Genomic DNA, 26,912 nt, shown 5'->3' on the forward strand with positions numbered 1-26,912 from the left:
ATCTTCCTCCCAGTAATTAGGATTATAATTATGTGCTGTCATACCTGATTTGCCCCCCCCCCCTTTTTTTTTTTTTTTTTTGGTACTGGGGATTGAACTCAGGGACACTCAACCACTGAGCCACATCCCCAGCCTTATTTTTTGTATTATTTATTTAGAGACAGGGTCTCACTGAGTTGCTTAGGCACCTCACCATTGCTGAGGCTGGCTTTGAACTCGATCTTCCTGTCTCAGCCTCCTGAGCTTCTGGGATTACAGGTGTGAGCCACTGTGCCTGGCTTGATTTGCCTTTTTGAAAGCCCACCTAGACTACTTTGTGGAGAGTCATATGGAGAGGGGAAACTAGTTAGTTGGTATATAAAGGAGTCCAGGTGACAGGTGGTGGAGAACATAAGTGTCACTCGAATGTAAGCTCCAAGGGGGGTGAATATATTTGTTCACTGCAATATTTCTAGCCCCTAGAACAGTTCATACATATAGCAAGCACTCTGTTGATACTATTGAATGAACAAATACCTGGAGTTGTGTGTTAGTTACATTGATGACATGGTAAAATAAGCTAGACATTATTTTCAATAAATAGAACTAAAAGGACTTGATGACTGGAATGGTGGCATAAGAGGTGGTATGAGGGGTGAATACCAGACTCTGGAATTAGGAAACTTGGAGAACAGTGCAGATTAGAGTGAACATCATGAATTCATTCTTGGATATGTGGAGATATGTGAGATATCCAAGTGGAGATACCAAGTAGGTAGTTGAAAATAATGTCTGCCTGACACAAAAGTAGGCACTTAATAAATAATAATCAAATGTGATAGAAAGTTTCTAACATAAATAAGGAATACTATCAATTTGAGGCTTCTTATTTGGCCTCTCTTGTAATACTGATATCCCTTCTTTAGTTAGCAAGTGTATTAGGAGACGGGAACCAAGTTAAAACAAGTGCTGGGTATGGTGACATATGCCTATAATCCCAGCAGCTCTGGAAGCTAAGGCAGGAGGATCACAAGTTAAAAGCCAGCTTCAGCAACTTAGTGAGACCCTAAGTAACTCAGAGAGACCCTGTCTCAAAATAAAAAATAAAAAGGACTAAGGATGTGGCTCAGTGGTTAAGTGCCCCTGGGCTCAATCTCTAGTACCCCCCCCCACGCCAAAAAACAAACAAACAAACAAACAAGTAAGTAACAGTAATGAGTCTCTCCCCTCTATTATTATTATTATATGAAATTAAAGAGCTATTAAAATTCCCCTTTGAAATTACTACTTTAGAAGGTTTTTGTACATTCATTGATTTGTTTCTTTTATTATTATTATTAAAAATAGTGCCTGCTTGTTAAAACAGTTTTGACAATACAGAAATACCTCTCTTTGCCTCATAATGACATAATGGCTCCCTCTCTTACTCATGAAAATTAACCAGTTTCCACTGTTTTAATCATGCTCCTCTAATTGTTTTTATATGAAAAGAAGAATACAAATAAATATCTCATTTTAAACTCAGAATTATTCTTCTTTCCTCAGCACCTCTCAAGTCTTCCCACTTATCCTTGTCTCTGTAGCTACTTACTTTGTCCAGGCCACCACCCACTCTGCTGAGACTGCTACTTCCTCTCTGCACTTGCACCCTGGCCCCTCTAGTCTCTTCATCTTCATCTGCCTATCAGAGTACTCTGTTAAAAACCCTTAGTGAATAGGGTTACTCCTCTGCTTCATACCATTTGATGTCTTCTTGCTGCCTTTAAACAACAGTCTTGTTCCTCACCTGCTTTGTAAATCTGAAAATGATATGATTTTGTCTTACTCTTAACTCACTTCTTTCCATTCTTCCCTTGCCTGCTAAGCTTCAGTTGTACTGCTTCTCTTTTAGTTCTTTGAGTCAGCTGTTATCAGTTTCAGAGTCTTAGCTATCTCATCTGTAGGCATCTGTCCAGAACACTATACTCTGTTTTTTTCTCTCAAGTTTCTAGTCTGAGCCTAAGTGCCATTACTTCAGAGAAGCCTCCTCAATACCCTCTACTGCAGATAAGTCCCCTACTCATTTTATTTACTTTCTTCTTAGCACCAAATTTTATCTGTAATTCATGATTTCTCATTTTATCGTCTGTCTCCCACATTTGATTTTAAATTCTATGAGGTCAAGGACCCATGTATCTTTTTTTCACTATTGTCTATCCAGTGCTTGGTACATAGAGGGTACTAGTTAGTAATAAGATGAACATCTGCTCTGGTTTCCCTGTACTGAGGAGTTTCCTAGGATGCCAGGACTTTTAGTGCTAAAACCAGGATAGTCCTAGATAAACCAAGATGTTTGGTCTTCCTAACTGATATTAATTAATTATGTTAGTTTTTCTTTTTTTAATTTAATTTAATTTTTTACACAAATGGAGCACGACTTTTCATTTCTCTGGTTATACATGATGTAAAGTCATACCATTTGTGCCGTCATACCTGTAATAATGTTTATCTCATTCAACCATCTCCCCCCAAGCCCTCCTCTCCCCTCCCTCTGCCCAATCCAAAGTTTCTTCATTTTTCCCTTGCACCCACTCCCCATTATGGATCAGCATCCATTTACCAGAATAAACATTTGGCCTTTGGTTTTTTGGTGAATTGACTTACTTCGCTTAGCATGACATTCTCCAACTCCATCTATTTACCTGTAAATGCCATAATTTAATTCTTCTTTAAGGCTGAATAATATTCCACTTGTATATATACCACAGTTTTTTTTTTTTATCAATTCATCTATTGAAGGGCATCTAGGTTGGTTCCACAGTTTAACTATTGTGAATTAAAGCTGCTATAAACATTGACATTGCTGCATCACTATAGTATGCTGATTTTAAGTCCTTTGGGTATGGATCAAGAAGTGGGCTAACTGGCTCAAATAGTGGTTCCATTCCAAGTTATCTAAGAAACCTCCATACTGCTTTCCAAGGTGGTTGCACCATTTTGCAATCCACCATCAATGAATTAGTACCTTTTCCCCACATCCTCACCAGCACTTATTGTTGCTTGAATTCTTTTTTTTTAGGTGGGGGGTACCAGGGATTGAATCACTGAGCCATATCCCAGTCCTATTTTGTATTTTATTTAGAGACAGGGCCTCACTGAGTTGCTAAACGCCTCACCATTGCTGAGGCTGGCTTTCAACTTGTGATTCTCCTGTCTCAACCTCCTAAGCTGCTGGGATTACAGGTGTGTGCCACTGCACCTGGTGTTGCTTCAATTCTTGATCACTGCCATTCTGACTATAGTGAGATGAAATTTTAGAGTAGTTTTGATTGCATCTTTCTAATTGCAATTTTAATTTTTTAAAATTTGTTTTAATTAGTTACACATGACAGTACAATGATCTTGACATATCATACATTTGAATCAGATGGAATATAATTTCTCTCTCTCTCTCTCTCTTTTTTTTTTTTTGGTAGCGTTATTGAGGATTAAACCCAGGGGCCTTGTATTACCAATCTGTATCCCTTTTTTAATTTTTATTTGCCCAGGCTGGCCTCAAAGTTTCGATCCTTTTTCCTTAGCTTCCTGAGTCACTGGAATTTACAGGCATGTACCACTGTGCTTGGCTCATTAGAGTCGCCCTTTTGGCTGTCTAGTTTAAATGTGGCTTTTAAGCAGTGTTAATGAAACTGCTCTAGATGCCAGATGTTGCATCTCCACACAGCCATACCTATAATAGGTTGGGCACTGGCATTACTTTACCCAAATGTTTAGTTCAGCTTAAATTTGATATATCATGTAGACATCCCATACTTGTTTCCCAAGATAAGTAGAGAAGGATAAGGTGAAATACAGGTAAGTACAGCAATGAAAGAGATCTACTGGACACGAGAAATGTGGTCTCAGCCAGTGCAGTATGGTGGAATGGGCTGCAGGAGAATATTATACATTGATTTATCCCTTATGCATGGGCCAATTTCAGATTGGCTTCTTTTGAGTACAAGTATTGGATAGATTACCCCTAACAAATCTCTTCAGGTGTGCCTTCTGAAGACCTTTCAGTTTGTACATTGGTTTGTCCAGCTGTTCTTAGGGGTCCTCAGTAGTCTATAGGGTTTAAAGAGTGCCCTTGACAGGAATTCCCCTGGTAGCTTCCTGTACAGTTCTCAAGATGTGGAATGGATATCTTTCAGATTGTTAAGAAGGTTTTTGCAGCTGAGTGTGGTGGTGCATACCTGTAATCCCAGCTGCTTGGGAGGCTGAGGCAGGAGAATGCTGAATTCAAGGCCAAACTAGGCAATTTAACAGGATCCTATCTCAAAACAAAAAGGCTCAGTGATGAAGCCCATTGGTAGAGTTCTTGACAAGCATGCCCAGGGGCCTGGCTTCAATCTCCAGCAGTGAAAAAACAAAACAACAACAAAAGAAGGACTTTGTTCTCCATACTGTTTTTAATATGATATTTAATGTAGTACAAAAAGAGACTGTGCTCATCAGATGCAAACCTTCACTGATGAAGGAGAGCTATTTGTTAGGCTTTTATTATAGAATGGAATCTCTTAACTGGATGGCAGTACTCATGTCTTATGACTTGAGTTTCTGTAACTTTTCTCTTTTTTTAATATTTATTTTTTAGGTGTAGATGAACACAACACAATGCCTTTATTTTTGTGTGGTGCTGAGGATCGAACCCGGGTCCCGCCCGTGCTAGGCGAGAGCGCTCTACTGCTGAGCCACAATCCCAGCCCCTCAGTAACTTTTCTTAGTTAGGGGTCTCACTGTATTGCCCCGGTCACTCTCCAGACTTCTGAGATCAAGTGACCCTCCTGCCTCAGCCTTCATGGTGCTGTGTCTTCAGGCAGCCACCACACCTGGCTAGTTATAGTAACTTTTTAAAATTTTATTTTATTTATTTTTTTGGTGGCACTGGTGATTGAAACCAGGGATACTCTACCATCGAGTTCAGTGGTATTCCCAGCCCTTTTTAAATTTTTTAAAATTTGAGACAGGATCCTACTAAGTTTTCAAAACTAGCCTTAAACTTGTGATTTTCCTACCTCAGCCTCCCAAATTGTTGGGATTATAGGCCTATGCCACCAGGAGCCAGGCTTAGTTACAGTAACTTTTTTTTAGTCATTGATGGACCTTTATTTTAATCATTTATTTATATGTGGTGCGAGAATGAAACCCAGTGCCTCATACAGGAAGGCAAACACTCTACCACTGAGCCACACCACAGCCCCAGTTACAGTAACTTTGAACAAATGTCTATTACCTGTAACAGTTAATGTTTCAGGAAAGGATTTGATTGGGAACTGTATTAGTCAGCTTTTTATTACTATAATGAAGCAGGCTATTTTATGAAAAGAAAAGGTTTATTCAGCTTATAATTTTGGAAGCTGGAAGTCCAAACAACATAGCATGGATTCTAGCTACATCACATGGTGAGAGTACATATGTATCTCTATGTATATATTTTCTCCCTCTTCTTATAAAACCACCAGGATTCAATTATAGGGGCTCTACCCAAATGATCTAATAACTTTCCCAAAGCTCCACTTCCAGACAGTTTGTTTAAGTTTCTATACTCCTTCTCCCTCACTCCCTCTCTCTTTCTCTAAGGTTCTGTGGATCAAACCCATGGCCTTGTGCATAGTAGGCAAGCATTCTACCACTGGAGCTAATACCCCAGCCCAAGGTTCTACCCTCTTAATACCACTAAATAGACTTCGAGGATTAAACTGTGTGATTCAAGGCAACAAACCATATTCAAACTATATCAACATTGTATCCAAAACTTTGTTATAATGAGTTGGTATTAAAACAGGAATTCTAGAATCTGAGGCATTAGGGTAGAGATTACTTGCCAAAAGTCTTTCTAAAGTTTATAATTTGCATTAAGGTAATATGGGGAAAAAAGGTTGTATCACACAATCCAGCAAACCCAAGAGAAATAAAATCTTATGCAAAACTGTAAATGAACACAAAATGGCTCCACAATGGAAACAAATCAAATGTTTAAATTAATCTCTGTGGCAATCGACGATAGGAAATTAATAGAGCCAGAAGTCTGTATTTGAGTCTGTAGTTGCCGGGGGAAGATGATATAATATAAGAAAAACAGGGGGTGTGATGGTGTATAAAGAATTGGAGGGTATGTGGGTATGATGATGGTGCTGCTGCCTATATTGTGATTGTGGTAGTGATTAAAACTATATATTCAAACTTAGAATCATGTTAGAAAGGATAGAATATGTTGTATGTAAAGTACACCTCAAGCTTAAAAAAACTATAAACATGCAAATATTGCTATAATTTGCATTTGGTTTATATGAGTTATTGTTTTGGTGTGAAAGAAGAGTGTTCTTTTGATGTCTGCATTTCAGGAAGTTGACTAACTCTTCAATGAAATGTGAATGGTAACATTTAATGAGTACTAATGAAGAAGTAAGAGTATCAGCTGTTTAATCTGAGAAGGTCATTTTCTTATTCTGGCCAAGGAAGGAAACTACTTCTAAAATAGAAAGAGACTGGAAGAAGAAAACAGAAACTTTGAAGCAGTCTATTATTTTAAAATCTGTTTTGGCACTTGACCTATAATTGTATAGCAGGGTCATCCTCAAAGAATACTACTAGTAATATTTATTTGATGTACTTTCTCTTTTTTGGCACAAGGTTTAAACTAGTAAATCATGACTAGATTATGAGCCAGAATTCTGTCTGCTCAGGTTCAAATCCTGGCTTTCATGTATTCGCTGTGTTATTAAGTTACATAGCTTAGGTAAATTACTTAACCTCTGTCTGGATCCTTAGCTTCTTTGTCTTTTTTTTTTTTTTTTTTTTTTTTTTAAAGAGAGAGTGAGAGAGGAGAGAGAGAGAGAGAGAGAGAGAGAGAGAATTTTTTTAATATTTATTTTTTAGTTCTCAGAGGACACAACATCTTTGTTTGTATGTGGTGCTGAGGATCGAACCCGGGCCGCACGCATGCCAGGCGAGCGCGCTACCGCTTGAGCCACATCCCCAGCCCCTTTTTTTTTTTTTTTTTCCTGTTTTCTTTCCTTCTCCTCTACTGGAGCTTGAACCCAGGGACACTTTGTCGTGAGTTACATCCTAACCCTTTTTATTTTTATCTATCTATCTATCTATCTATTTATTTGATATTTATTTTTTAGTCATAGTTGTACACAATCTTTACTTATTTTATGTTGTGCTGAGCATCGAACCCAGGGCCTCACACATGCTAGGCAAGTGCTCTACCTCTGAGCCACAACCCCAGCCACCACCACCCCCCACCCAGCCCTTTTTATTTTTTTATTTTGAGACAGGGTCTGACTAAAATTTGTGATTCAGGCTGGCCCTAAATTTGTGATCCTCCTGCATCAGCCTCAGGATTTGGTGGTGTCTTGGTGTGCAAGACCTCATCAGCTGAATTTTTCTTACTTATTTTTCCAGTGCTGGAGATTGAACCCAGGGGTACTTTTCCACAAAGCCTACACCCCCAGCACTTTATTTATTTATTTTGGCACTGGGAATTGAACCCAAGGGTACTGGGTTATATCCTAATTACCACTGAGTTATATCCTAATTATTTTTATTTTTATATTTTTATCTTGAGACAGGGTCTCACTAACTTGCTAGAGTCTTGCTGAATTGCTGAGGCTGACCTAGAAATCGTGCTCCTCCTGTTTCAGCCTCTTCAGTCACTGGGATTTATAGGCATGTGCCACCATGCTCAGCTTTTTTTTTTTTTTTTTTTTTTAGTTGTAGATGGACACAATAGCTTTATTTTATTTGTTTTTATGTGGTGCCAGGTATCAAATACAGTGCCTCATGCATACTAGGCAAGTGCTTTACCACTGAGCCACAACCCCAGCCCCATGCCTATCTGTTTTTAAAATTTTTATATTACTGGGGATTGAACCCAGGGCTGCTCTGCCATTAAGATATATTCCCCAACTCTTTTTAAAAATTTTTATTTTTATTTTTTTGAGACAGGATCTAAGTTGTACAGGCTGGCCTCTAACTTGCTATCCTTCTGCCTCAGCCTCTCAAGGTGCTGAGATTGCAGGCATGCCCCCGCCAAACCTGGCCCTTTATATTTTATTTTGTGACAAGGTTTTGCTAAATTTCCCAGTCAGGACTTGAACTTTTTTTTTTTTTTTTTTTTTTTTTTAAGAGAGAGAGAGAGAGAATTTTTTTTTAATATATATTTTTTAGTTTTCGGCGGACACAACATCTTTGTTTGTATGTGGTGCTGAGGATCGAACCCGGGCCGCACGCATGCCTGGCGAGCGCACTACAGCTTGAGCCACATCCCCAGCCCCAAGACTTGAACTTTTGATCCTCCTGTCTAAGCTTCCTGGGTCATTGGGATTCCAGGAGTGCGTCACCACTGCTTTTTTATCTTTAAACGGGGATGGTGACAATATTTATCAATATTGTTGTGAATAGTAAATAACAGATGCTGAGAAAAGTGCTTGACATATAGTAAGAATAGTGTTAAGTGTGGGCTGGTATTGGTATTAGCAGAGAGCAGGGCTAGTAACCCTGTTTTGCATTTTTGAGTCACAGAAGTAAGTAGGGGAAAAGTAATGAGACAGGGAAGCCATGTGGTAAAGCAGATTCTGGTTGTAGCCATGGCTTTCTCTCTGGCACTTCCCTTCTAATCACACTTTAAGCCACCAGGACAAAGCAGAAGTAGTGAAGTGGAGTGTTGGGGTTGTCAAATTAGGATTCTGACATAATGGATAGCACACCTAGTGTTCATTGTTAAGCCCTAGATTAAGCAGAAATATACAAATCTCCCTCTTTTTCTCTCTCCCTCCTCACCAGTCTCTCCCCCCCCCACATACGAGAGAGAGAGAGAGAGAGAGAGAGAGAGAGAGAGAGAGAGAGAGAGAGAGAGAGAGAGAAGAGAGAGAATATGAGAGAGAGAGAATGAATGAATGAATGTGTATTTTTTGTACTATGGATTGAACCCAGGGGTGCTCTGCCACAAAGCTACATCTTCATCCTTAACCTTTTTAATTTTTTGTTGTTGTTGTTGTTGTTTTCAATTTTGAAATAGGATTTAACTAAGTTGTTGAGGCTATCCTTGAATTTGAGATCCTCCTGCCTTAGCCTTCAGAGTCACTGGAATTATAGTTCCACCATGACTGGACAGAAGTATATACTTTTTTTTATGGTTTAAGCATTCAGAATATAAAATGACCTCATAAATGTACAGTTTGTGGGCTCTTTCTTTCTTTCTTCCCTCCCTCCCTCCTATCTTTTCTTCTCTTTTCCTTCCTTCTTTCTCTCTCTCTCTCTCTCTCTCTCTCTCTCTCTCTCTCTCTCTCTCTCTCTCTCAATTGAATCCTGACATATTTTACCATAGAGCTACATTACTAGCCCTTTTTTATTTTTATTTTTTAAATATTTTTTAGTTGTCAATGGGCCTTTATTTTTATTTATGTACAGTTTTGAGAATGTATTTATTTATTTTTTAGTTGTAGTTGCACACAATACCTTTATTTATGTGTGGTGCTGAGGACCGAACCCAGGGCCTCGCACATGCTAGGCGAGCACTATACCGCTGAGCCACAACCCCAGCCCCTAACACTGTAGTCCCTTTATTTTTTATCTTGAGTCAGGGCCTTGCTAAGTTTCGAGGCTGGCTATGAATTTGTCAACCTCTTGAATGGCTGTGATAACAGACATATGCCGTTGCATCTAACGTTAAGCTTTTTCACAACAGCTTCACAAACACCAATTATACATGAAATATAATACAAAGGATCTTTGGAGTATTAGCTGTATTCCAGGTAAACAGCAAGCAAACTACCTTTGTAAACAGTTATTATCAGTCCCTGAAAATCAATACTTCTGTAGTTTAGAGAGAAATCAGTGACAGTTTGGAGTAGCTTCTAATTCAGTTTTCTATTTCAGATATACTTTTCCCATGAAGAAGGAGTGGGCAGATTTTGAAAATATTTCTTCAGCACCTAGGAATACTGGCATTCAGTCCATTTGTATGTTAAAAGTCCTTATGATGATGTCCTTCAGTGGAAAGCACAAAGATGTAGAAGAGATTCAGGGAATGTGGGCTATTTATTTATTTGGTACTGGGGATTGAACCCAGAGAGCACTCAACCACTGAGCCACATTCACAGCCTTTTTTAAATTTTTTATTTTGAGACAGGGTTTCTCTAAGTTGCTTAGGGCCTCACTAAGTTGCTGAAGCTGGCTTTGAACTTCGATCCTCTTGCCTCAGCCTCCAGAGTCATTGGGATTACAGGCAAATGCTGCCATGCCCGGCCATTTTATTATTCTCTCTCTGTTGAACAAAACTGATGTGACTATTTCTGCCTTATTAGGAGCTTTTGTCCCTGGCAAAACGGAAGCGCAGTGACTCTGAGGAGAAGGAGCCGCCTGTGAGTCAACCTGCAGCATCTTCAGACTCAGAGACATCCGACAGTGATGATGAGGTGGGTGTTGAGGACTTAGGCCTGTGGGACTGGTGGATATTTGAGGGTCTCTGAGTTGGTGAATCCCATGGCCTTGTTTCCTTAAATTAAGACCTAATAGCCTCATGACTATGTTAATTAGCTTGATTTAACCAAGCCACAATGTAAACATTTACCTGAAAAAGAAAGAAAGAAAGAAGACCTAATAGCCTAAGATCCTCAAAAACTTGTTAGGGAAAGAAAATTGTGTAAGGAAAGCTCTGAATTGTCATATATTCATCATATTTCTAGTTGCCAAGCAGGTACCTTTGTAAGACATTCCTTGCTATTGTTTCATCTCTTTCTAGCTTTATTGCAAAATAAGGACCAAAACTAGTTGTCATCTTTTCTTTTTTCCTTATTTATTTCTTTCTCTTTCTTTTTTTGTGGGGTTGGGGGATTATCTTTTAAATCCTACTTTCATTCAAGAAAAGAAATTCTATCAAGAATGCCATATTTTAATGAGAAATACTGTAGTGAGATGTAAAGATTTCTTTGTGAAGATTGATTTGATATCCCTCAGGATGATGATGTTAACTTTTTTTTTTAATTTATTTTTTAGTTGTAGTTGGACACAATACCTTTGTTTTATTTATTTATTTTTATGTGGTACTGAGGATCGAACCCAGGGCCTCACGCATGCAAGGCAAGTGCTTTACCACTGAGCCACAACCCCAGCCCCTGATGTTAACTTTTAAAAAAGGAAAATTTAATGATTCCTTGTCTAAATCAATGTGACCTTCTCAAATTGCCCTCCAATAAAACAAGACCCTCAAAGATTCAGAATCCAAATGGAAGGCACTGTGAGGAGAAACGTGTTGAAACACTTCAAACATGTTCCTAGTTTGATTTAAAGTACTTTTTTCCCTCTTAGTAATTTCCTAGAGAGAGATTTATACCATTTCTATTTATCTTTTACCAGGCAGTCTTTTTGTCTTTTACTGTAAATAAATATATATTTATTTGGTACTGCAGATTGAACCCAGAGCCTCACACCTGCTAAGCAGGTGCTCTATTTCTTAGGTATATCTCCACTTCTTAAAATTTTATTTTGAGATAGGGTCTCAGTAAATTGCTCAGGCTGGCCTCAAACTTGTGAGCCTCCTGAGTAGCTGGGATTACAGGTGTGAGCCACCAAGGTAGGCTAGGATAATAAATATTTTTTTGGTATTGGAATTGGAACCCAGGGACATTCAATCACTGAGCAACATTCCCAGCCCTTTTATTTATTTATTTATTTATTTGGTTGGTTAGTTAGTTATAGTTGTAGGTGGACAGCGTGCCTTTTTTTTTTGTGGTTGTAAGGATCAAACCCAGTGCCTCACGCATCCTAGGCAAACGCTCTGCCACTGAGCTACAGCCCCAATCCCCTTTGTATTTTTTGAGACAGGGCCTTGCTAAGTTGTTGAGGCTGGCCTGAAACTTGTGATCTTCCTGCCTCAGCCTTCTGAGTTCCTGGGATTGCAGGTGTGTGCCAGCACTCCCACCTAGACTAGGAGAATATTTTTAACAGTAAAAATGTTTATTTAATATCATGAAATACAATTAATAGATAAACAGTATTTACCAGTGCCCTGAATATGTAGATTGGGAATATTTGCATTCTGGTTGACTATAATGATATTCTCTTAGTCTTATTAAATAATTTGCTAAAATGGCTTTTTATAGTAAGGATTAGGGAATGTTTATTCTTTTGCTTATTTTCAGTGGAGGACCTGTAATTCCTTCAAATTAATAAAATAACCCAACATATTAGAAAAGCAGTAGGGTCTATGAAGTAATTTGTTTTATTGTTTGACTTTCTGTTTTCTTTTTTTAAAATACAGAGATAATATAGGAAAATCTTTTTTGTCATTAAATTTTTATTATTCAAAATAAATATTTTTACATAGGAAATTGATTTTTAATTTGCATTCATGTTTATATTTGTATCAATACAGGAAAATCTTGAAATTTTCTCTCCAACTGTTCCTGAAACTACTTCTAATTTTCACGTTCAGAAGTTAATTGCTGTGGCTCTTCTTTCCTTCTATATTCTATTAATTTTTAATCTTTGCTATGTCTAGAATACCCTGTATTGAATTTGTGGTCTTTACAGTTCCTTAATATGAGCAGTAGAAATATCCTTGGAACTCTTTCATTCTCCACATTCCTATTGTTGGGTCAGAGTCCTAACTAAGTATGCAGTACTGTTGGGATTCCTTTTCTCTGAGTTTTCAGATAGAGCCTTAGACTGGGCTCAATCATTCTTCCTGCTTCAGCCTTCCAAGTAGCTGGGACTAGAGGCATGTGCCACCAATCCTGGCTTTCCCTTTAATCTTTTTTGGGGGGTGCGGGTACCAGGATCGAACTCAGGGCACTCAACCACTGAGCCACATCCCCAGCACTTTATTATTTGAAGCAGGGTCTCACTAAATTTGGGCCTCATTAAATTCCTGAGGCTGGCTTTGAACTCCTGATCCTCTTGCCTCAGCTTCCTGAGGTGCTGGGATAATAGGTGTGTGTCACCACGCCCAGCCCCTGTATCTTTTTTTTTTTTTTTTTTGTACTGGGGATTGAGCTCCTAGGTTTCATGCTCAGCATCATAAGAAAAAAAAAGAATTTAAAATAATGTTTTTTAAAAAAAAAAAAAAACCTGCTAATCTTCCACTACGAAACTCAACCACTAAGCCACATCCCAGCCCTATTTTTGTATTTTATTTAGAGACAGGGTCTCACTGAGTTGCTTAGCACCTCTCTTTTGCTGAGGCTGGCTTTGAACTCGCGATCCTCTTGTTTCAGCTTCCTAAGGTGTTTGAATTACAGGCGTGCACCACTGTAATTCACGTGTAGCTCAGTGGTAGAACACTGGCCTAGCATGTGTGAGGCACTGGGTTCGATCCTCAGCACCACATAAAAATAAAATAAAGGTATTGTGTCTACCTACAACTAAAAAATATTTTTAAAAATAATAAAATAAGTTTAGAGTTTCCCCTGTTGCTTCCAGCTACCTAAGACAGAAAGTCTTCACCCTAGATTACTTCTCAGTTGTTAATGTGTTTAAAAGGCTGACAGACTGGCTACATAAATGTAAGTGACTTTGCCCCTGAAAGGTTCTTAGCTCTTCTGCCTCTAGGCCTACATTTTATTGTAGTTCTACTCTGCCCTACCTTAGGAATAGAACCTCTATATTGTGACCATTCTGAAAGATCATCTCTCTCTGACTCTGGCTACTACTAGCTTATTGGTAGCATAGAGCACTTCAGAGTTAGAGCAAATATTTCATTGTTTTGGACAATTAAAGAAAATAATTTAGTCTGGGTGTAATAGCACACACCTGTAATCCCAGCTGCTTGAGAGGCTGAGGTAGGAGAGTCAAAGAGTTTGAGTCTACCCTGAGCAACTTAGGGGAGACCTTGTCTCAAAATATAATAAAAAGGGCTGGGGGATGTATCTTACTGGTAGAGCACTTGCCTAGCATGTGCAAGACCCTGGGTTTAATCCAAAGAACCTCCCCCCCCCCAAAAAAAAAAAAGGGCCAGGGATGTGGCTTAGTGGTAGACTGTTTGCCTGGTATGTAAGAGCCCCTAGGTTTCATCCTCAGCACCATAAGAAAGAAAAAGAACTTAAAAGAATCTTTTTAAAAAAAACAATCTTACTAATCTTCCACTACGAAACTCAGTAATATTAACTCCAGGTTATGGATTCTGTAGGCTTTTTAGGTCGGATAGGGGACTTTTGAAAGATCCTTAGAATATGAAATTTGAGCTATCGGTTCTTGCCTTTTTTCCTCTTTCATAACAAATATTCAGACGTCTGTCTTGGGGGAAAAATACGTACTGAAGTTAGTATACTGTGTTGTCTCATTTCTGCTTTGTTTTTTTTTTTTATCTTTATTACCTATAAATTATTTTAGAAAATTGGTTTTTGAAGTGACCATTGTCAGTCAGATGGAGCTTGCTTGTACCAGAAGCTATTCTGGAGTTTTTTTAAGTATGCCATCTTTATGTTTGACATTAGTGAGCCATGAATATTAAGAATTATGTTGCCCCCTCAGATTTGCTAGGACAGAAAATTGGCCAACTAGTTAAAAGGTTAATGGGATAGTTCTATGTAGAAATTTTAGAGCAAGATGATAGCTAGCGAATTGATGGGAGGAGGGGAAACAGAAACTATGAAAGTTTCCTATACAGAAAAAAAATGTACGTATGGCATTGAACATTAAGTATAAAGTCCAGTTAATGAGAGAATAACTAGATGTTTCATGTATAGGATCTTTGAAGGGGGCAAAACCCCCAACATTTAATGACAGAGAATATGGTTGTGTATATTATTTTGAGTAAATCGGTGATTCTTGAAGCATGGGTAAAAATAAACAAGGTTCTTTTTAATTAATTAATTTATTTATTTGTTTGTTTGTTTATTTATTTATTTATGGTGCTGGGGATTGAACCCAGGGCCTTGTGCATGCACTCTACCAACTGAGCTCTCTCTCCAGCCCTCAAGGTTCTTTTTCTTTTTATTTATTTTATTTATTTTTTTAAACATTTATTTTTTAGTTGGACACAACATCTTTATTTTACTTGTTTATTTTTGTATGTGGTGCTGAGGATAGAACCCAGGGTTTCGCACGTGCAAGGCGAGCACTCTACTGCTGAGCCACAACCCCAGCCCCAAGTTCTTTTTATAATGTAGAGTCTACATGGATCAAGCCTGGAAAACTATGAATTCTGCCTCTATGGTGAAAGGTGATAATGATGAGCTGGAGCATATAGAAATAGATAGCTGCCAGCTACATAAGAGTAAAAGGTACTTTGGATGCCCCCGCAAAAACAAAAAAAAAAACCAACTTTTTTGTCGTTCAGAACTGAATATAATAACTACATTAGTCAAAGTGAAGAAACTGCTGGAGTGCCCTCTGTCTAAGCAAGAATTATTTTAAAAGCTTCCCATATAGTCTTGTTTTCAATATTTTTGATAAATAAAAGGATTTGTTTCAACCCTGTAGTGCACCACTTGTCACACCTGTTTCTTCTTTCTTAGAACATTTCTCAGCCTTCCCCGTTTCTGTTGTGTCTCTACCTGCTTCTTCAAAGACTGATTTCTTCTTGCTATTCCTGTGTTTCATTTTTTTCCACCTTGTTTCTTTTCTGAAGCCTCTTCCTTCTCTTTCTTATACTTTATCTGATCTTTCAGGCTCTCCCAGTTTGATTGACTTTTGCTGCTATTCACACTGTGTAATCTCTTGCTGACTCAATTATATTTATTGATAGAAAAAAGTAGAACACTGAGAAAGATTCTAGTTTTACTTATAAATTTATTTAGAGGGCTGGGGATGTGGCTCAAGCGGTAGTGCGCTCGCCTGGCATGCGTGCGGCCCGGGTTCAATCCTCAACACGACATACAGACAAAGATGTTGTGTCTGCTGAAAACTAAAAAATAAATATTAAAAAATTCTAAAAAAAAAAAATCTCAACACAAGAATTTGAAATAATGGAGTGATTTTCACGGACCATTTGCTCAAATTTGTTTACAACCAATTCTGACACTTTCTCAAGGGGAGTGTAATTTACATTTCTTTGTTATGTCTTCTTTTTTGTTGTTTGTTTGTTTATCTTTTGATGCCTGGGATTTAACCCAGGGGTGCTCTACCACTGAGCTACATCTCCTACCCTTTTGTTTGTTTGTTTGTTTTATTTTGAGTCAGGGTCTCACTGAGTTACTAGGGCCTTGTTAAGTTGGTGAGGCTGGTCTTGAACTTGTGAGCCTCTTGCCTCTTCTTAGTAGCTGGGTTTACAGGTATGTGACACTGCACCTGGCTCATTTCACATATAAATTCAATTCAGAGTAACTGCGTAGAAATGATTTCTACTCTTCTAAGACCTAGGAATATGGGTATTCCTTGCCCTTTAGATATAAATCTTGAAGTTTTTTGTTTTTCTTCCTCCAGGATGCTCATTGTACTCAGGATCTCAATGCCACCCAAGTCCAAAGTTTTTATTTTTTTTAGATATACATGACAGGAGAGTGTTTTCACATATTATGCATACGTGGATTATAACTTATTCTAATGAGGATCCCATTTTTATGGTTGTACATAGGTGGAGTTTCACTGGTGGTGTATTTCATATGTCACCATAGGGAAGTTATGTCCCAATCATTCCACTGTCTTTCCTATTCCCACCCCCTCACCCCAAGCCAACCACTTTCATCCCATGTTCCATCCCATCTTTTATCTGAATGCCAGGAAAGACAGCAACTTCCTAGAATGGGAACTGCTTTGTAACATCCCCCCACACTCAGGGTGGCACAGAGTTTTGTAGCACACACCTACCTGTATTATTAGATAATTACTGTCCATTAGAATATCTGTTACAACAGTGAGGGTAAAACAGCCAATCTGTTACAATTTACTAGATAAGAAAACATATTCCAGGTTCTTTTTTAGGCTTTCCTCCCTGCATATTTACTTAATACTTGTCTATGAAGCTTGCATACATTTATGCTTAGGAAAGCAGAATGTCAATGTGTCTGATACCCTTTCCCAAGTTGTTTTTGAGCAGCTCTTTTGGGGGATGCTCTGGCCTCTGTACCTGGAGTTCAGATGCAGACCAGTAGGGTACTCTATTCTCACCTTAAAAGGTTACATCTGAGCTTGCCTTTCAGTACAGCCCACATTTCCTCTATTCCCTCCTGGATGGAGAGAGCACATGAGCATTCATTTAATTCTGTTCTTTACTCTTTAGACTCCATTAACTACACACTCTGACAATGAAAGAAATCATTTTCCCTCTGTCTTTTTGTTGTAGTTTTGTTCCTCTTAGTTGTAGATGGACGCAATTCCTTTTATTTTAATTGTTTATTTTTAAGTGATGCTGAGGATTGAACCCTGTTCACACATGCTAGGGAAGCGCTCTACCACTGAGTTACAACTCCAGTCTTTCCCACTGTCTTAGAGTCACCAGAATAGGTTTTGCAAGACTTTGTGCTCTTAGAAGAGGTATTGGGGAAATATTTAAAATATGTGATTAGACCAAAAACATTCTGGAATTTCTGGTTTACAAAAGTAAATGTAGGGGCTAGGGTTGTGGCTCAGAGGTAGAGTGCTATATTGTGTCCACCTATAACTAAAAATAAAATATTAGGAAAAAATGTAAATGTAAAATATTATAACTGTGATCTATTCTCCAAGGAGAAAAATAATCTATGAATAATTATTGGGACCGATTTGAGTCTCTTTCTTGGAATTATATAAGAATAATAAGACTCTGGGCTGGGGATGTGGCTCAAGCGGTAGCACGCTCGCCTGGCATGCGTGCGGCCCACGTTCGATCCTCAGCACCACATACAAACAAAGATGTTGTGTCCGCCAAAAACTAAAAAATAAATAATAAAATTCTCTCTCTCTCTCTCTCTCTTAAAAAAAAAAAAAAAAGAATGATAAGACTCACCTCCACATTGCAAGTGATCATTGTCTTTGGGTAGTAGAAATACAGATTTAATTTTTTTTTTTTTTTTTTTACTTTTGCAGTGCTAGGCATAGAACCTAAGTCCTTGTACATGATAGGCAAGCGCTGTACCATTGACTCCATCCCCAACCTCAGAAATTTTTTTAAAAGTTGTTGTTATTTTAACAACATTTTAACAATATTTTAACACATTGCCTAGGCTATCTCCAGACTTCCAGGCTCAAATGATCCTCCTGCCTCAGCCTCCAGAGTAGTTGGGGTTATAGTTGTGTGCTGCCACACCTGGCTAAAATTCTTCTTCTTTTTTTTTTTAATATTTATTTTTTAGTTGTAGTTGGGCACAATACCTTTATTTATTTTCTTATGTGGGGCTGAGGATGGAACCCAGGGCCTCTAAAGCTGAGCCACAAATGCAGCCCTAAAATTCTATTTTTAAAAGTAAAGTCATCTACATTATAATGCCCCTAAAACATTACCACATATTGGAGAATTAGTAGAATTTAGATTGGAATTTAGATTGTCTGCATTTGACTTCATACACCTCCCTCCCAACCCCCAGTCAGCTTCATGGGAGGTAAGACAACTTTGTCACCTTACTATTTTTGAAAATTGCCATAAGAAAAATAAACAAATACTCTTCTCACATTCAGGATTAGCTCCTTTTAAATGACAGCATTTTTCTTCTATTTTTAACCTTTGCTTTTTCTCCCTCCCTTGCAAGGGATAAACATTGTAGACTGCAAATGAGTGACAGTTGCTAAGATGAGGCTGTGGCAGATTGAAGCAGACAGAGGGTAGTTGATAAGGAAGCCAGATAGCTTCCTAGCACCTCCTAAATTGGATTTACTTGTATAACTTCACATTTAGGTTGTTTTTGCTCTCATAAACACTTTTTTTTTTTTTTACCCCCTAGGGACTCCACAGAGTTTGGCTGTATTGCATATGAGAAACCCAAACCTGTAGACAAAAATAAACCTAGCCACTCTGACATACATGTGACCCTGATAGCTCAACCTTTTGCTCTCAACCTCTTCATATTCCTATTGGGTAGAAGTTCCATACTCTGTTTGGAAAAGGTGGGTCATGGCCATTTTTATAACCAAGAAACAAATACTGAGTATCATGTATATGGTTGTACTATTTCTTGTAAAAGAACCAATGTTGAAGATATCTAATACATTATTGACTCTAGTAATATCTGTATTATGAGCATAACAATTAAAATAACTAAATTAAAACTAGAATCAAAAGATTAAAATAACACCCTTTTTACAATATTTTATCAAGGTAAACAAAGACTGTGGCTTTGTTTATTTGTTTTGTTTGTTTTGATACTAGTAATTGAACCCAGGAGCACTTTACCACTATGCTACACCTATGCTACACCCCTACCTTTTTTGGTACTGGGGATTGAACTCAGGGACACTTAACCACAAGCCACATTTTCAGACCTTTTTTATATTTTAGAGACAGAGTCTTGCTGAGTTGCTTAGGGCCTCACTAAATTGCTGAGGCTGGGTTTGAACTCATGCCTCCTGTCTCAGCCTCCTAAGCAGCTGGGATTCAGACTGTGGTTCTTTTTTTTCAGGGAGGGGGGTGCTGGGGATTGAACTCAGGGGCACTCAACCACTGAATCAAATCCCCAGCCCTATTTAATTTAGAGACTGGGTTTCACTGAGTTGTTTAGCTTAGCTGTTGTTGAGGTTGGCTTTGAATTCTCGATCTTCCTGCCTCAGTCTCCCAAACCTCTGGGATAGACTCTGGTTCTTAAGAATAGCTCCTATGCCTATGTCTCCCCAGTCCAAGAAAAGGCCCCAAATAAATTTTCTTCTGATCTTAACTACTATGAAATAGGAAGTTTATTTATTTATTTATTTAAAGATTTTTTTTTTTAGTTGCCAATGGGTTTTTTTTTTTTAATCCTTTATTTATTTATGTACATGTGATGTTTAGGATTGAACCCAGGACCTACACATGCCAGGCAAGTGCTCTACCACAGAGCCACAATCCCAACCCAAGGAGGTTAATTTATCATCCCATTACAATAGGAGCAAAAACTGTACTTTTTTAACATAGAAAGTATTTTTCACCAAAAATTATTGTAAATCAGGAGAAGTGCTGGGTATGGTGTTATATGCCTATAATCCCAGCTACTAGGGAGACTGATGCAAGTTTAAGACCAGCAGCTTATCAAGACCGTCTCAAAATAAAGAATTAAAGACTGGGAATGTAGCTCAGTGCTAAAGCATCCCTGGGTTCAATCCCCTAGTACAAGAAATAATAAATAATAAATAACATATCAAAGGAGATATGGTTTAATATAGTACTAGGAATTGAACCCAGAGCCTAGCACATGCCAGGCAAGAAAGAGCTCTCCCACTGAGTTACATCCTTAGCATCATACATTTAAGTAAGAGTTACACACATTTTTTAGTTGTCAATGGATTTTTTTATCTTTTATTTATTTATGTACATGTGGTGCTAAAGATTGAACCCAGGGCCTACACATGCCAGGTACATCCTTAGCAGCATACATTTAAGTAAGAGATACACACATTTTTTTAGATAATGTGTTGTGGCTCAGTATAATATCGCTTGTTCAATTCTCAGTACTACATATAAATGAATGAATAGAATAAAGCCCATCAACAACTAAAATATTAAAAAAGAGCACATATGTATATATAAAAAAGATATACACACATATACTTAATGATCTACTTTACTTTCTGCTTTCTTAGAGTTATTGCCAGTACTACCATCCGTGTCCAAAAGTGGCTCTTAACCTTTCTCAGTGCATTTTGCAGTTTTCTCCTGGGCACAAGCTTCTTTCCCCGCCTTTCATTCTCTATGTACTGAAACCCTGACATACCAGCCCTTAGCAGTTAATGCAATCTCTACCTCAGAAAACACGAGAAGCTGTTTTCTCTCACTTGTTTATCTTGCCATAAAGTTAGTATCTTTGTTTTTCTTTTCTTTTCTTTTTAATATTTATTTATTTATTTATTTATTTTTAGTATTTGGCGGACACAACATCTTTGTTTGTATGTGGTGCTGAGGATCGAATCCCGGCCGCACGCATGCCAGGCAAGCGTGCTACCACTTGAGCCACCTCCCCAGCCCCATCTTTGTTTTTCTGTTGCAACAGAAACTACATTAATTCGATTTTATGTTTTATCTAAATGTTCTATTACTAAGAAATTCCATTACTAAGAAATTTATAACTAATAGTTATAAAAAACAAACTTTTTAAAATTCTTTCTTTTTAAAAAAGTATTTTAATATTTTATTCAAAAGACTTGTTTTAAACATCTATAAAACATTCACTGATTTATTATTATTTTACTTTTAACATTTAAATTTAAATTCAAGTGGTAAAAGTAACAAAAAATATATAATGGAATTAATTATCATTCAGCAGTATACCTCAGTGTAGGGAGACCCACCCACCCTCACCACAACAAACCTAATGTATCAGACATGTCTGTGTTTTGTTTTCCTTTAGGTAATATTTTTTAAAAGTTACATTGTCCAAGAATGAACTCTTACAGACAGAAGTAATCTTTCCAAAAGTAAAAATCTAGATTCTCAAAACTCACAAAATCAATTGATTTGGGGACTGGGGCTGTAGCTCAGTGCACTTGCCTAGCATGTGTGAAGCACTGGGTTCAATCCTCAGCACCACATAAAAGTAAAGTTAAAAAATAAATTAAGCTCTCATGTCCATCTACAACTAAAAATATATTTTTAAAAAGTCAATTTGTTTGGGACTATCTGTCATCCAGTAAGTACTGTCTGTCATGCTCAAGTCAGCTTCATATTGTAAGTAATAATCTCTAGCTAGTTTTAGTAGGCAAGTTCATTTCTAAAGAGTGCTAAAGACTGTTACTCTTAATTGTATGGCCAGTTGTCTTATTGCTGAATTCTACCTCATACAATTTTTTGGCAACTTTATAAATACTCCAGACCTACTATAAAGGTTTGGATTAACTTAGTATTTCAAAATTTCAAGATGCTAGAATAGGAAAGCCTTCAATCATGCCTAATAAAAATGGTAAGGGGGGAAATACTGCTAAATAATTAATACTAAAATCTTTCAGTTATATACAAGTACATAATTCAACTCAACTTTACCAGTAAAAACATTAAAATGTTAGCTCCAATTCCCCTTCAGAGCTTGACCACTGACTTACATCTTAGCCCTTTTTATTTTCTATTTTGAGACAGGGTCTCAATAAGTTGCTTAGGGCCTTGCTAAATTGTTGAAGCTGGCTTTGAACTTTCGATCCTCCTTTCTCAACCTCCAGAGCTGCTGGGATTACAAGTATTGATAGTTAATTTTCAATTCTTGTTCTATGGATTAAGTCAATTCTGGGGGTGTACAATACATTGCCAAGAAATTTAGACAGGAAGCTTAGGTCCAGAAGTTTAATTAAGAAATCTTTTCTATATGTAACAAAAATCACCAACTGAAATTGCTTCCATTAAAAATTATTACTCCAAAATTCATACAAAATAAATTAAATATGTTATAGGAGAAAGCTAAGTTTGAAGTATGTTCACATAACACAGATAAATGATAAAGGTTAACCAGCAAAACTCCTCAAATAGGCATATATACAAACACTTGTATATGCACACTTCTGTGAATAAAAAGAATTGATTGACCAGGTGCAGTGGCACATGTTTGTAGTCCCAGAGGCTAGGGAGGCTGAGGCAGGAAGATCTTGAGTTCAAAGCCAGCCTCAGCAAAAGCAAGGCACTAAGCAACTCAGTGAGACACCCTGTCTGTAAATAAAACATAAAAAAGGGCTGGGGAGATGGCTCAGTGGTTGAGTGACCCTGAGATCAACCCCCAGTACCCCCCCAAAAAAAGAATTAATTCATTTGATAATTTCATGTACAGCTTGTATACAATTTAAGAGAAATACAACTGAATGTTTCTATGTAAATGCTGCAATAAATTCAAATGAAATGCTGAGTAACTGTCTTACAAACTCATCTATCTCCAGATGATAGCCAGTGATGTTGTTATAGGAAATGCCCTCTTCCTGAACAATCATTTCTGTTTTAACTGGGAGCACATCTTCCAGCATGTGCTTGGGATCTCTGAATCCTGGACTTTTCAGAACATAAGAAGCAATCTCAACTTTGACCAGACCTTGTTTTATGGTATACAGCTTCTTAAAGACCTTGTAATATTGAATGTTTGCCAATGAAGGAAAACCCATCCTAAACCTGGCTTAAAAAACAATTTCACTTCAAAGGGAGGGTGGTTTGTTTGTTTGTTTGTTTCTTTCTTTCTTTCTTTCTTTCTTTCTTTCTTTCTTTCTTTCTTTCTTTCTTTCTTTCTTTCTCTTTCTCTCTCTTTTTCTCTCTTTCTTTCTTTTTGTGTGTGTGCTGGGAACCCACCCCAGGGCCTTGTGCATTCAAGGCAAGCATTTTCCCAACTGAGCTGTATTCTCAGCCCAAAGGGAGCGTTGAGTCCCCATTCCCCACACTGTTAATACACATTTGCTTCAACTCTCCAGTTAAACCAGCCACTCCCAGAAGGTAATAAATGGGTGACTTAAGTCTCCAAGTGACATATCCTGTGCATCAGAGGGAGGGAGTCTTGTTTTCTTTCCCATTATCCTCTGTTGTAAAAACCAATTGTTTAATAATTTCATCCATACTGTCTAATGATTATGTTTTCATGAAGTGTTGGAAAGAGATAGCACATATTCCTACAGTCCTGAGTGACAGCTAAGTGGAACTGATCTCCTGATAGCTCTTGGGCTACCTGTCATATTTTTTGTGTGATACCATCTAATATAATTTAGGATTTAATCAATATGTCTTCCATTATCAGGAGCACTTGTAATCCTATGGAGGAGAACAATCGTCCTCTTATGTTCAACAGTTATATCCCAACCAAGTTTCACAAGTCTCTCATGTTTGTCATGCCTTACATCCAATTCCTGCTGAAATTACTTGAAGGCCAGCATCATGGGTGAAGGTGAACTAACATCCTTCCCCTCCCTTTGGTTATACAGGGAAGTTGTTGTGTTTCTTCTTCTGAAACCTCTCCATTCTTCTTTGCTGCTCACATTGGGTGACCTTTGCTGAGACATACAGAAACTGGAGGCTGCAGAGCGCAGCTCAGTACCAGTTGAGGCAGCCACCTGAGTGGCCAACTGTCCTAAAAGTGTATCTTTCATCATATAAAGTGTATATTTGGGAGTGGGTTCAAAGTTGTAGAGATTCTTGGAATCATTTTTTTGAAAGTCAAATAGTCTTAATTCTCTTGAATTGTTCAGCTTTTTATTCTCCATAAAGTTCCTATTTCAGTTTTCCTTTTTCTTTTTTTTTTTTTTCCCCTTGTAGTGGACATTTGGGAGTAATAAAAACAAGAAGAAAGGAAAAGGCCGAAAAATAGAGAAGAAAGGAACCATGAAGAAACAAGCAAATAAAACTGCCTCCTCGGGTAGTTCAGACAAAGACAGTTCTGCTGAGAGCTCAGCACCTGAGGAAGGTGAGCCAAGTACCCAGACCTGGCGAGTGAATTTCTGTCTTGTCAGGTTGGAGAGAGAGACAGAAGTGGAGAAGAAAGGAGCCCACATTATAGCTTGATCTCTGCCTTTAGAATAGTGGTCCTTAGCTTTTTCAGTGGTCATGGATCCTTTGGGAATCTGGAAAAAAAAGCAAGAGAAATCATTCATTTCCCAAAGGAAGGATGAGAACCTGGGAACCCAACCAAGGAACCCAGGAGGAGTAGGTGTCCCTGTATTAGTATCCACTCACTTTATCCTGGGTGTCTTCTTTTTTTGTCTGTGGAGGGAAATCCTTGAATCAGATGGAAAACTTAGAAGAAATATTCTATTTTTGTTGTTGTTACCAGGGATATGACTCAGGCACTCAACCACTGAGCCCCATCCCCAGCCCAATTTTGTATTTTATTAGAGACAGGGTCTCACTGAGTTGCTTAGCGCCTTGCCATTGCTGAGGCTGGCTTTAAACTCTCAATCCTCCCGTCTCAGCCTTCAGAGTTGCTGGGATTATAGGTGGGCACCACCACTCCCAGAGAAGAAATATTCTTTTCTTAAACAATTCCAGAACTTTTTGATAACACTAGTTTAACAACTAACTTGTTTATTATTGTTTAGAATAATAAACCTTAAGTTGTTTAGAAAAAGTAAGGTTCACTTACAAACAGCCTGGTATAAAATTGGTCTAACCTGGTTTTAAGTCCATGTCTGTGAATGTTAGCTCAAATTGAATCAAGCCACAATTCTTGTTAAATGGCTGATTTTAACTTAATATTCATTAATAATATATATTGACTTTTTACATGCCACCCTTTGTCCTTTCAAGATCCAGTGTTGGGCTGGGGTTGTGGCTTAGTGGTAGAGCACTCGCCTAGCACGTGTGAGGCCCTGGGTTCAATCCTCAGCACCACATAAAAATAAATAAATAAAACAAAGGTATTGTGTCTAACTACAACTAAAAAAATAAGTATTTTTTTAAAATACCAGCTAATAAATGTAGAAGAAATTATAAGGTTAGAAAAATCTTCCTTTTTTTTCATCCACAATAATAATTGTTAATATAATATGGAACAAGATGTTTTTACAGTCTAAAAGAATCTTCCTATACATTACTAACTATAGAGGGAAAAAGGTTCCTGTACAGAGAGGAAATATGGGAAACACCACCTTAACCAAGTAATACAAATTAATAGTAATGATACAAACACATGCTAAATGCTTTTTTTTTTTTTTTTTAAGAGAGAGTGGGGGAGAGAGAGAGAGATTTTTTTTTAATATTTATTTTTTTTTTAGTTCTCGGCAGACACAACATCTTTGTTTGTATGTGGTGCTGAGGATCGAACCCGGGCCGCACGCATGCCAGGCGAGCACGCTACCGCTTGAGCCACATCCCCAGCCCTAAATGCTTTTTTTGATGTTGGTTTTTGTTTTTTTTTTTTTAAGAGAGAGAGAGAGAATTTTTTAATATTTATTTTCTAGTTTTCGGTGGACACAACATCTTTGTCTGTATGTGGTGCTGAGGATCGAACCCGGGCCCCACACATACCAGGCAAGCACGCTACCGCTTGAGCCACATCCCTAGCACCTCCCCCCCCCTTTTTTTTTTTTTTGTGGTAGGACTTGAACCCAGGGGCATTTTACCACTGAGCTACATCCCTAGTCCTATTTATTCTTTATTTTGAGACAGGGTCTCGCTGAATTGCTAAGGCTAGCATTGAACTTGTGATCCTTCTATCTCAGCCACTGGAATTGCTGGGATTACAGGTGTGCACCACTGTGCCTGGCTGGATGTTAGATGCTCTCTGATGTAACACAATCATTTATCGAGTATTCTTGCCAAAAATTCATAACCTAAATTGTTTCTTGGCAAACCAAATCAAATTAGGAGACCTTTGATAACTGTTGTTCTCAGAATTAATATTTAAAAATCAGTTTCTCAGTTACACTAGTTGCATTTCAGTTGCTCATTAGCCACTTGTATTGGCTACTGTTCAGATAGAGAATATTTTCATCACTACCTTACAAAATTCTATTAGACAATTTTGTGGACTTAAACTCTTCAAAAATTCAAAGGCTTGAAAGACAAAGGCTGGTCCAAACCAGGCATGATGTAGTCCTAGATTGGATTCTGGCTCAAGTGATCTCCTGCCTAAGGTGAGGAGTTTGGGCCAACCTGGACAACATCACGAGATCCCATGTCATTTAAAAAAAAGAAATTAGCTAGGATTGTAGGTAAGTACGCTTATAATCATGGCTACTCAGGAGGCTGAAGCAGGAGGACCACAGGTTTAAGGCCAGCCTGGGCAACCAAGTAAGATTCTGTCTCAAAAAAAACCAAAAAAAGGACTGGGGATGTAGCTCAGTGGTAGAGCTCTTGCCTAGCTGCATGAAGTTCTGGGGTTAATCCCTAATAACACCTGGAAAATAATTAATTCATTTTTTTAATAAAGGTTGGTCCAGATTAAATGATATTAGAGACATGGTAACCAATGTGT

General features: G+C 37.9%; 1 protein-coding gene and 1 pseudogene across 1 annotated transcript in view; one reads left to right on the forward strand and one right to left on the reverse strand.

Moving 5' to 3' along the window:
• Positions 1–26,912, forward strand: part of Rtf1 (RTF1 homolog, Paf1/RNA polymerase II complex component) — a 62,131-nt gene that overhangs the window by 8,600 nt on the left and 26,619 nt on the right. Inside the window, exons 2-3 of the mRNA XM_026391550.2 lie at positions 10,314–10,424; positions 24,257–24,404. Of these exons, the coding sequence (XP_026247335.1) occupies positions 10,314–10,424; positions 24,257–24,404 (259 nt within the window). The remainder of the gene's footprint in view (positions 1–10,313; positions 10,425–24,256; positions 24,405–26,912) is intronic.
• LOC113183577 (translin-associated protein X pseudogene) lies at positions 22,834–24,090 on the reverse strand (annotated as a pseudogene).

Source organism: Urocitellus parryii, chromosome 6, assembly GCF_045843805.1.
Source record: "Urocitellus parryii isolate mUroPar1 chromosome 6, mUroPar1.hap1, whole genome shotgun sequence".
NCBI lineage: Eukaryota > Metazoa > Chordata > Mammalia > Rodentia > Sciuridae > Urocitellus > Urocitellus parryii.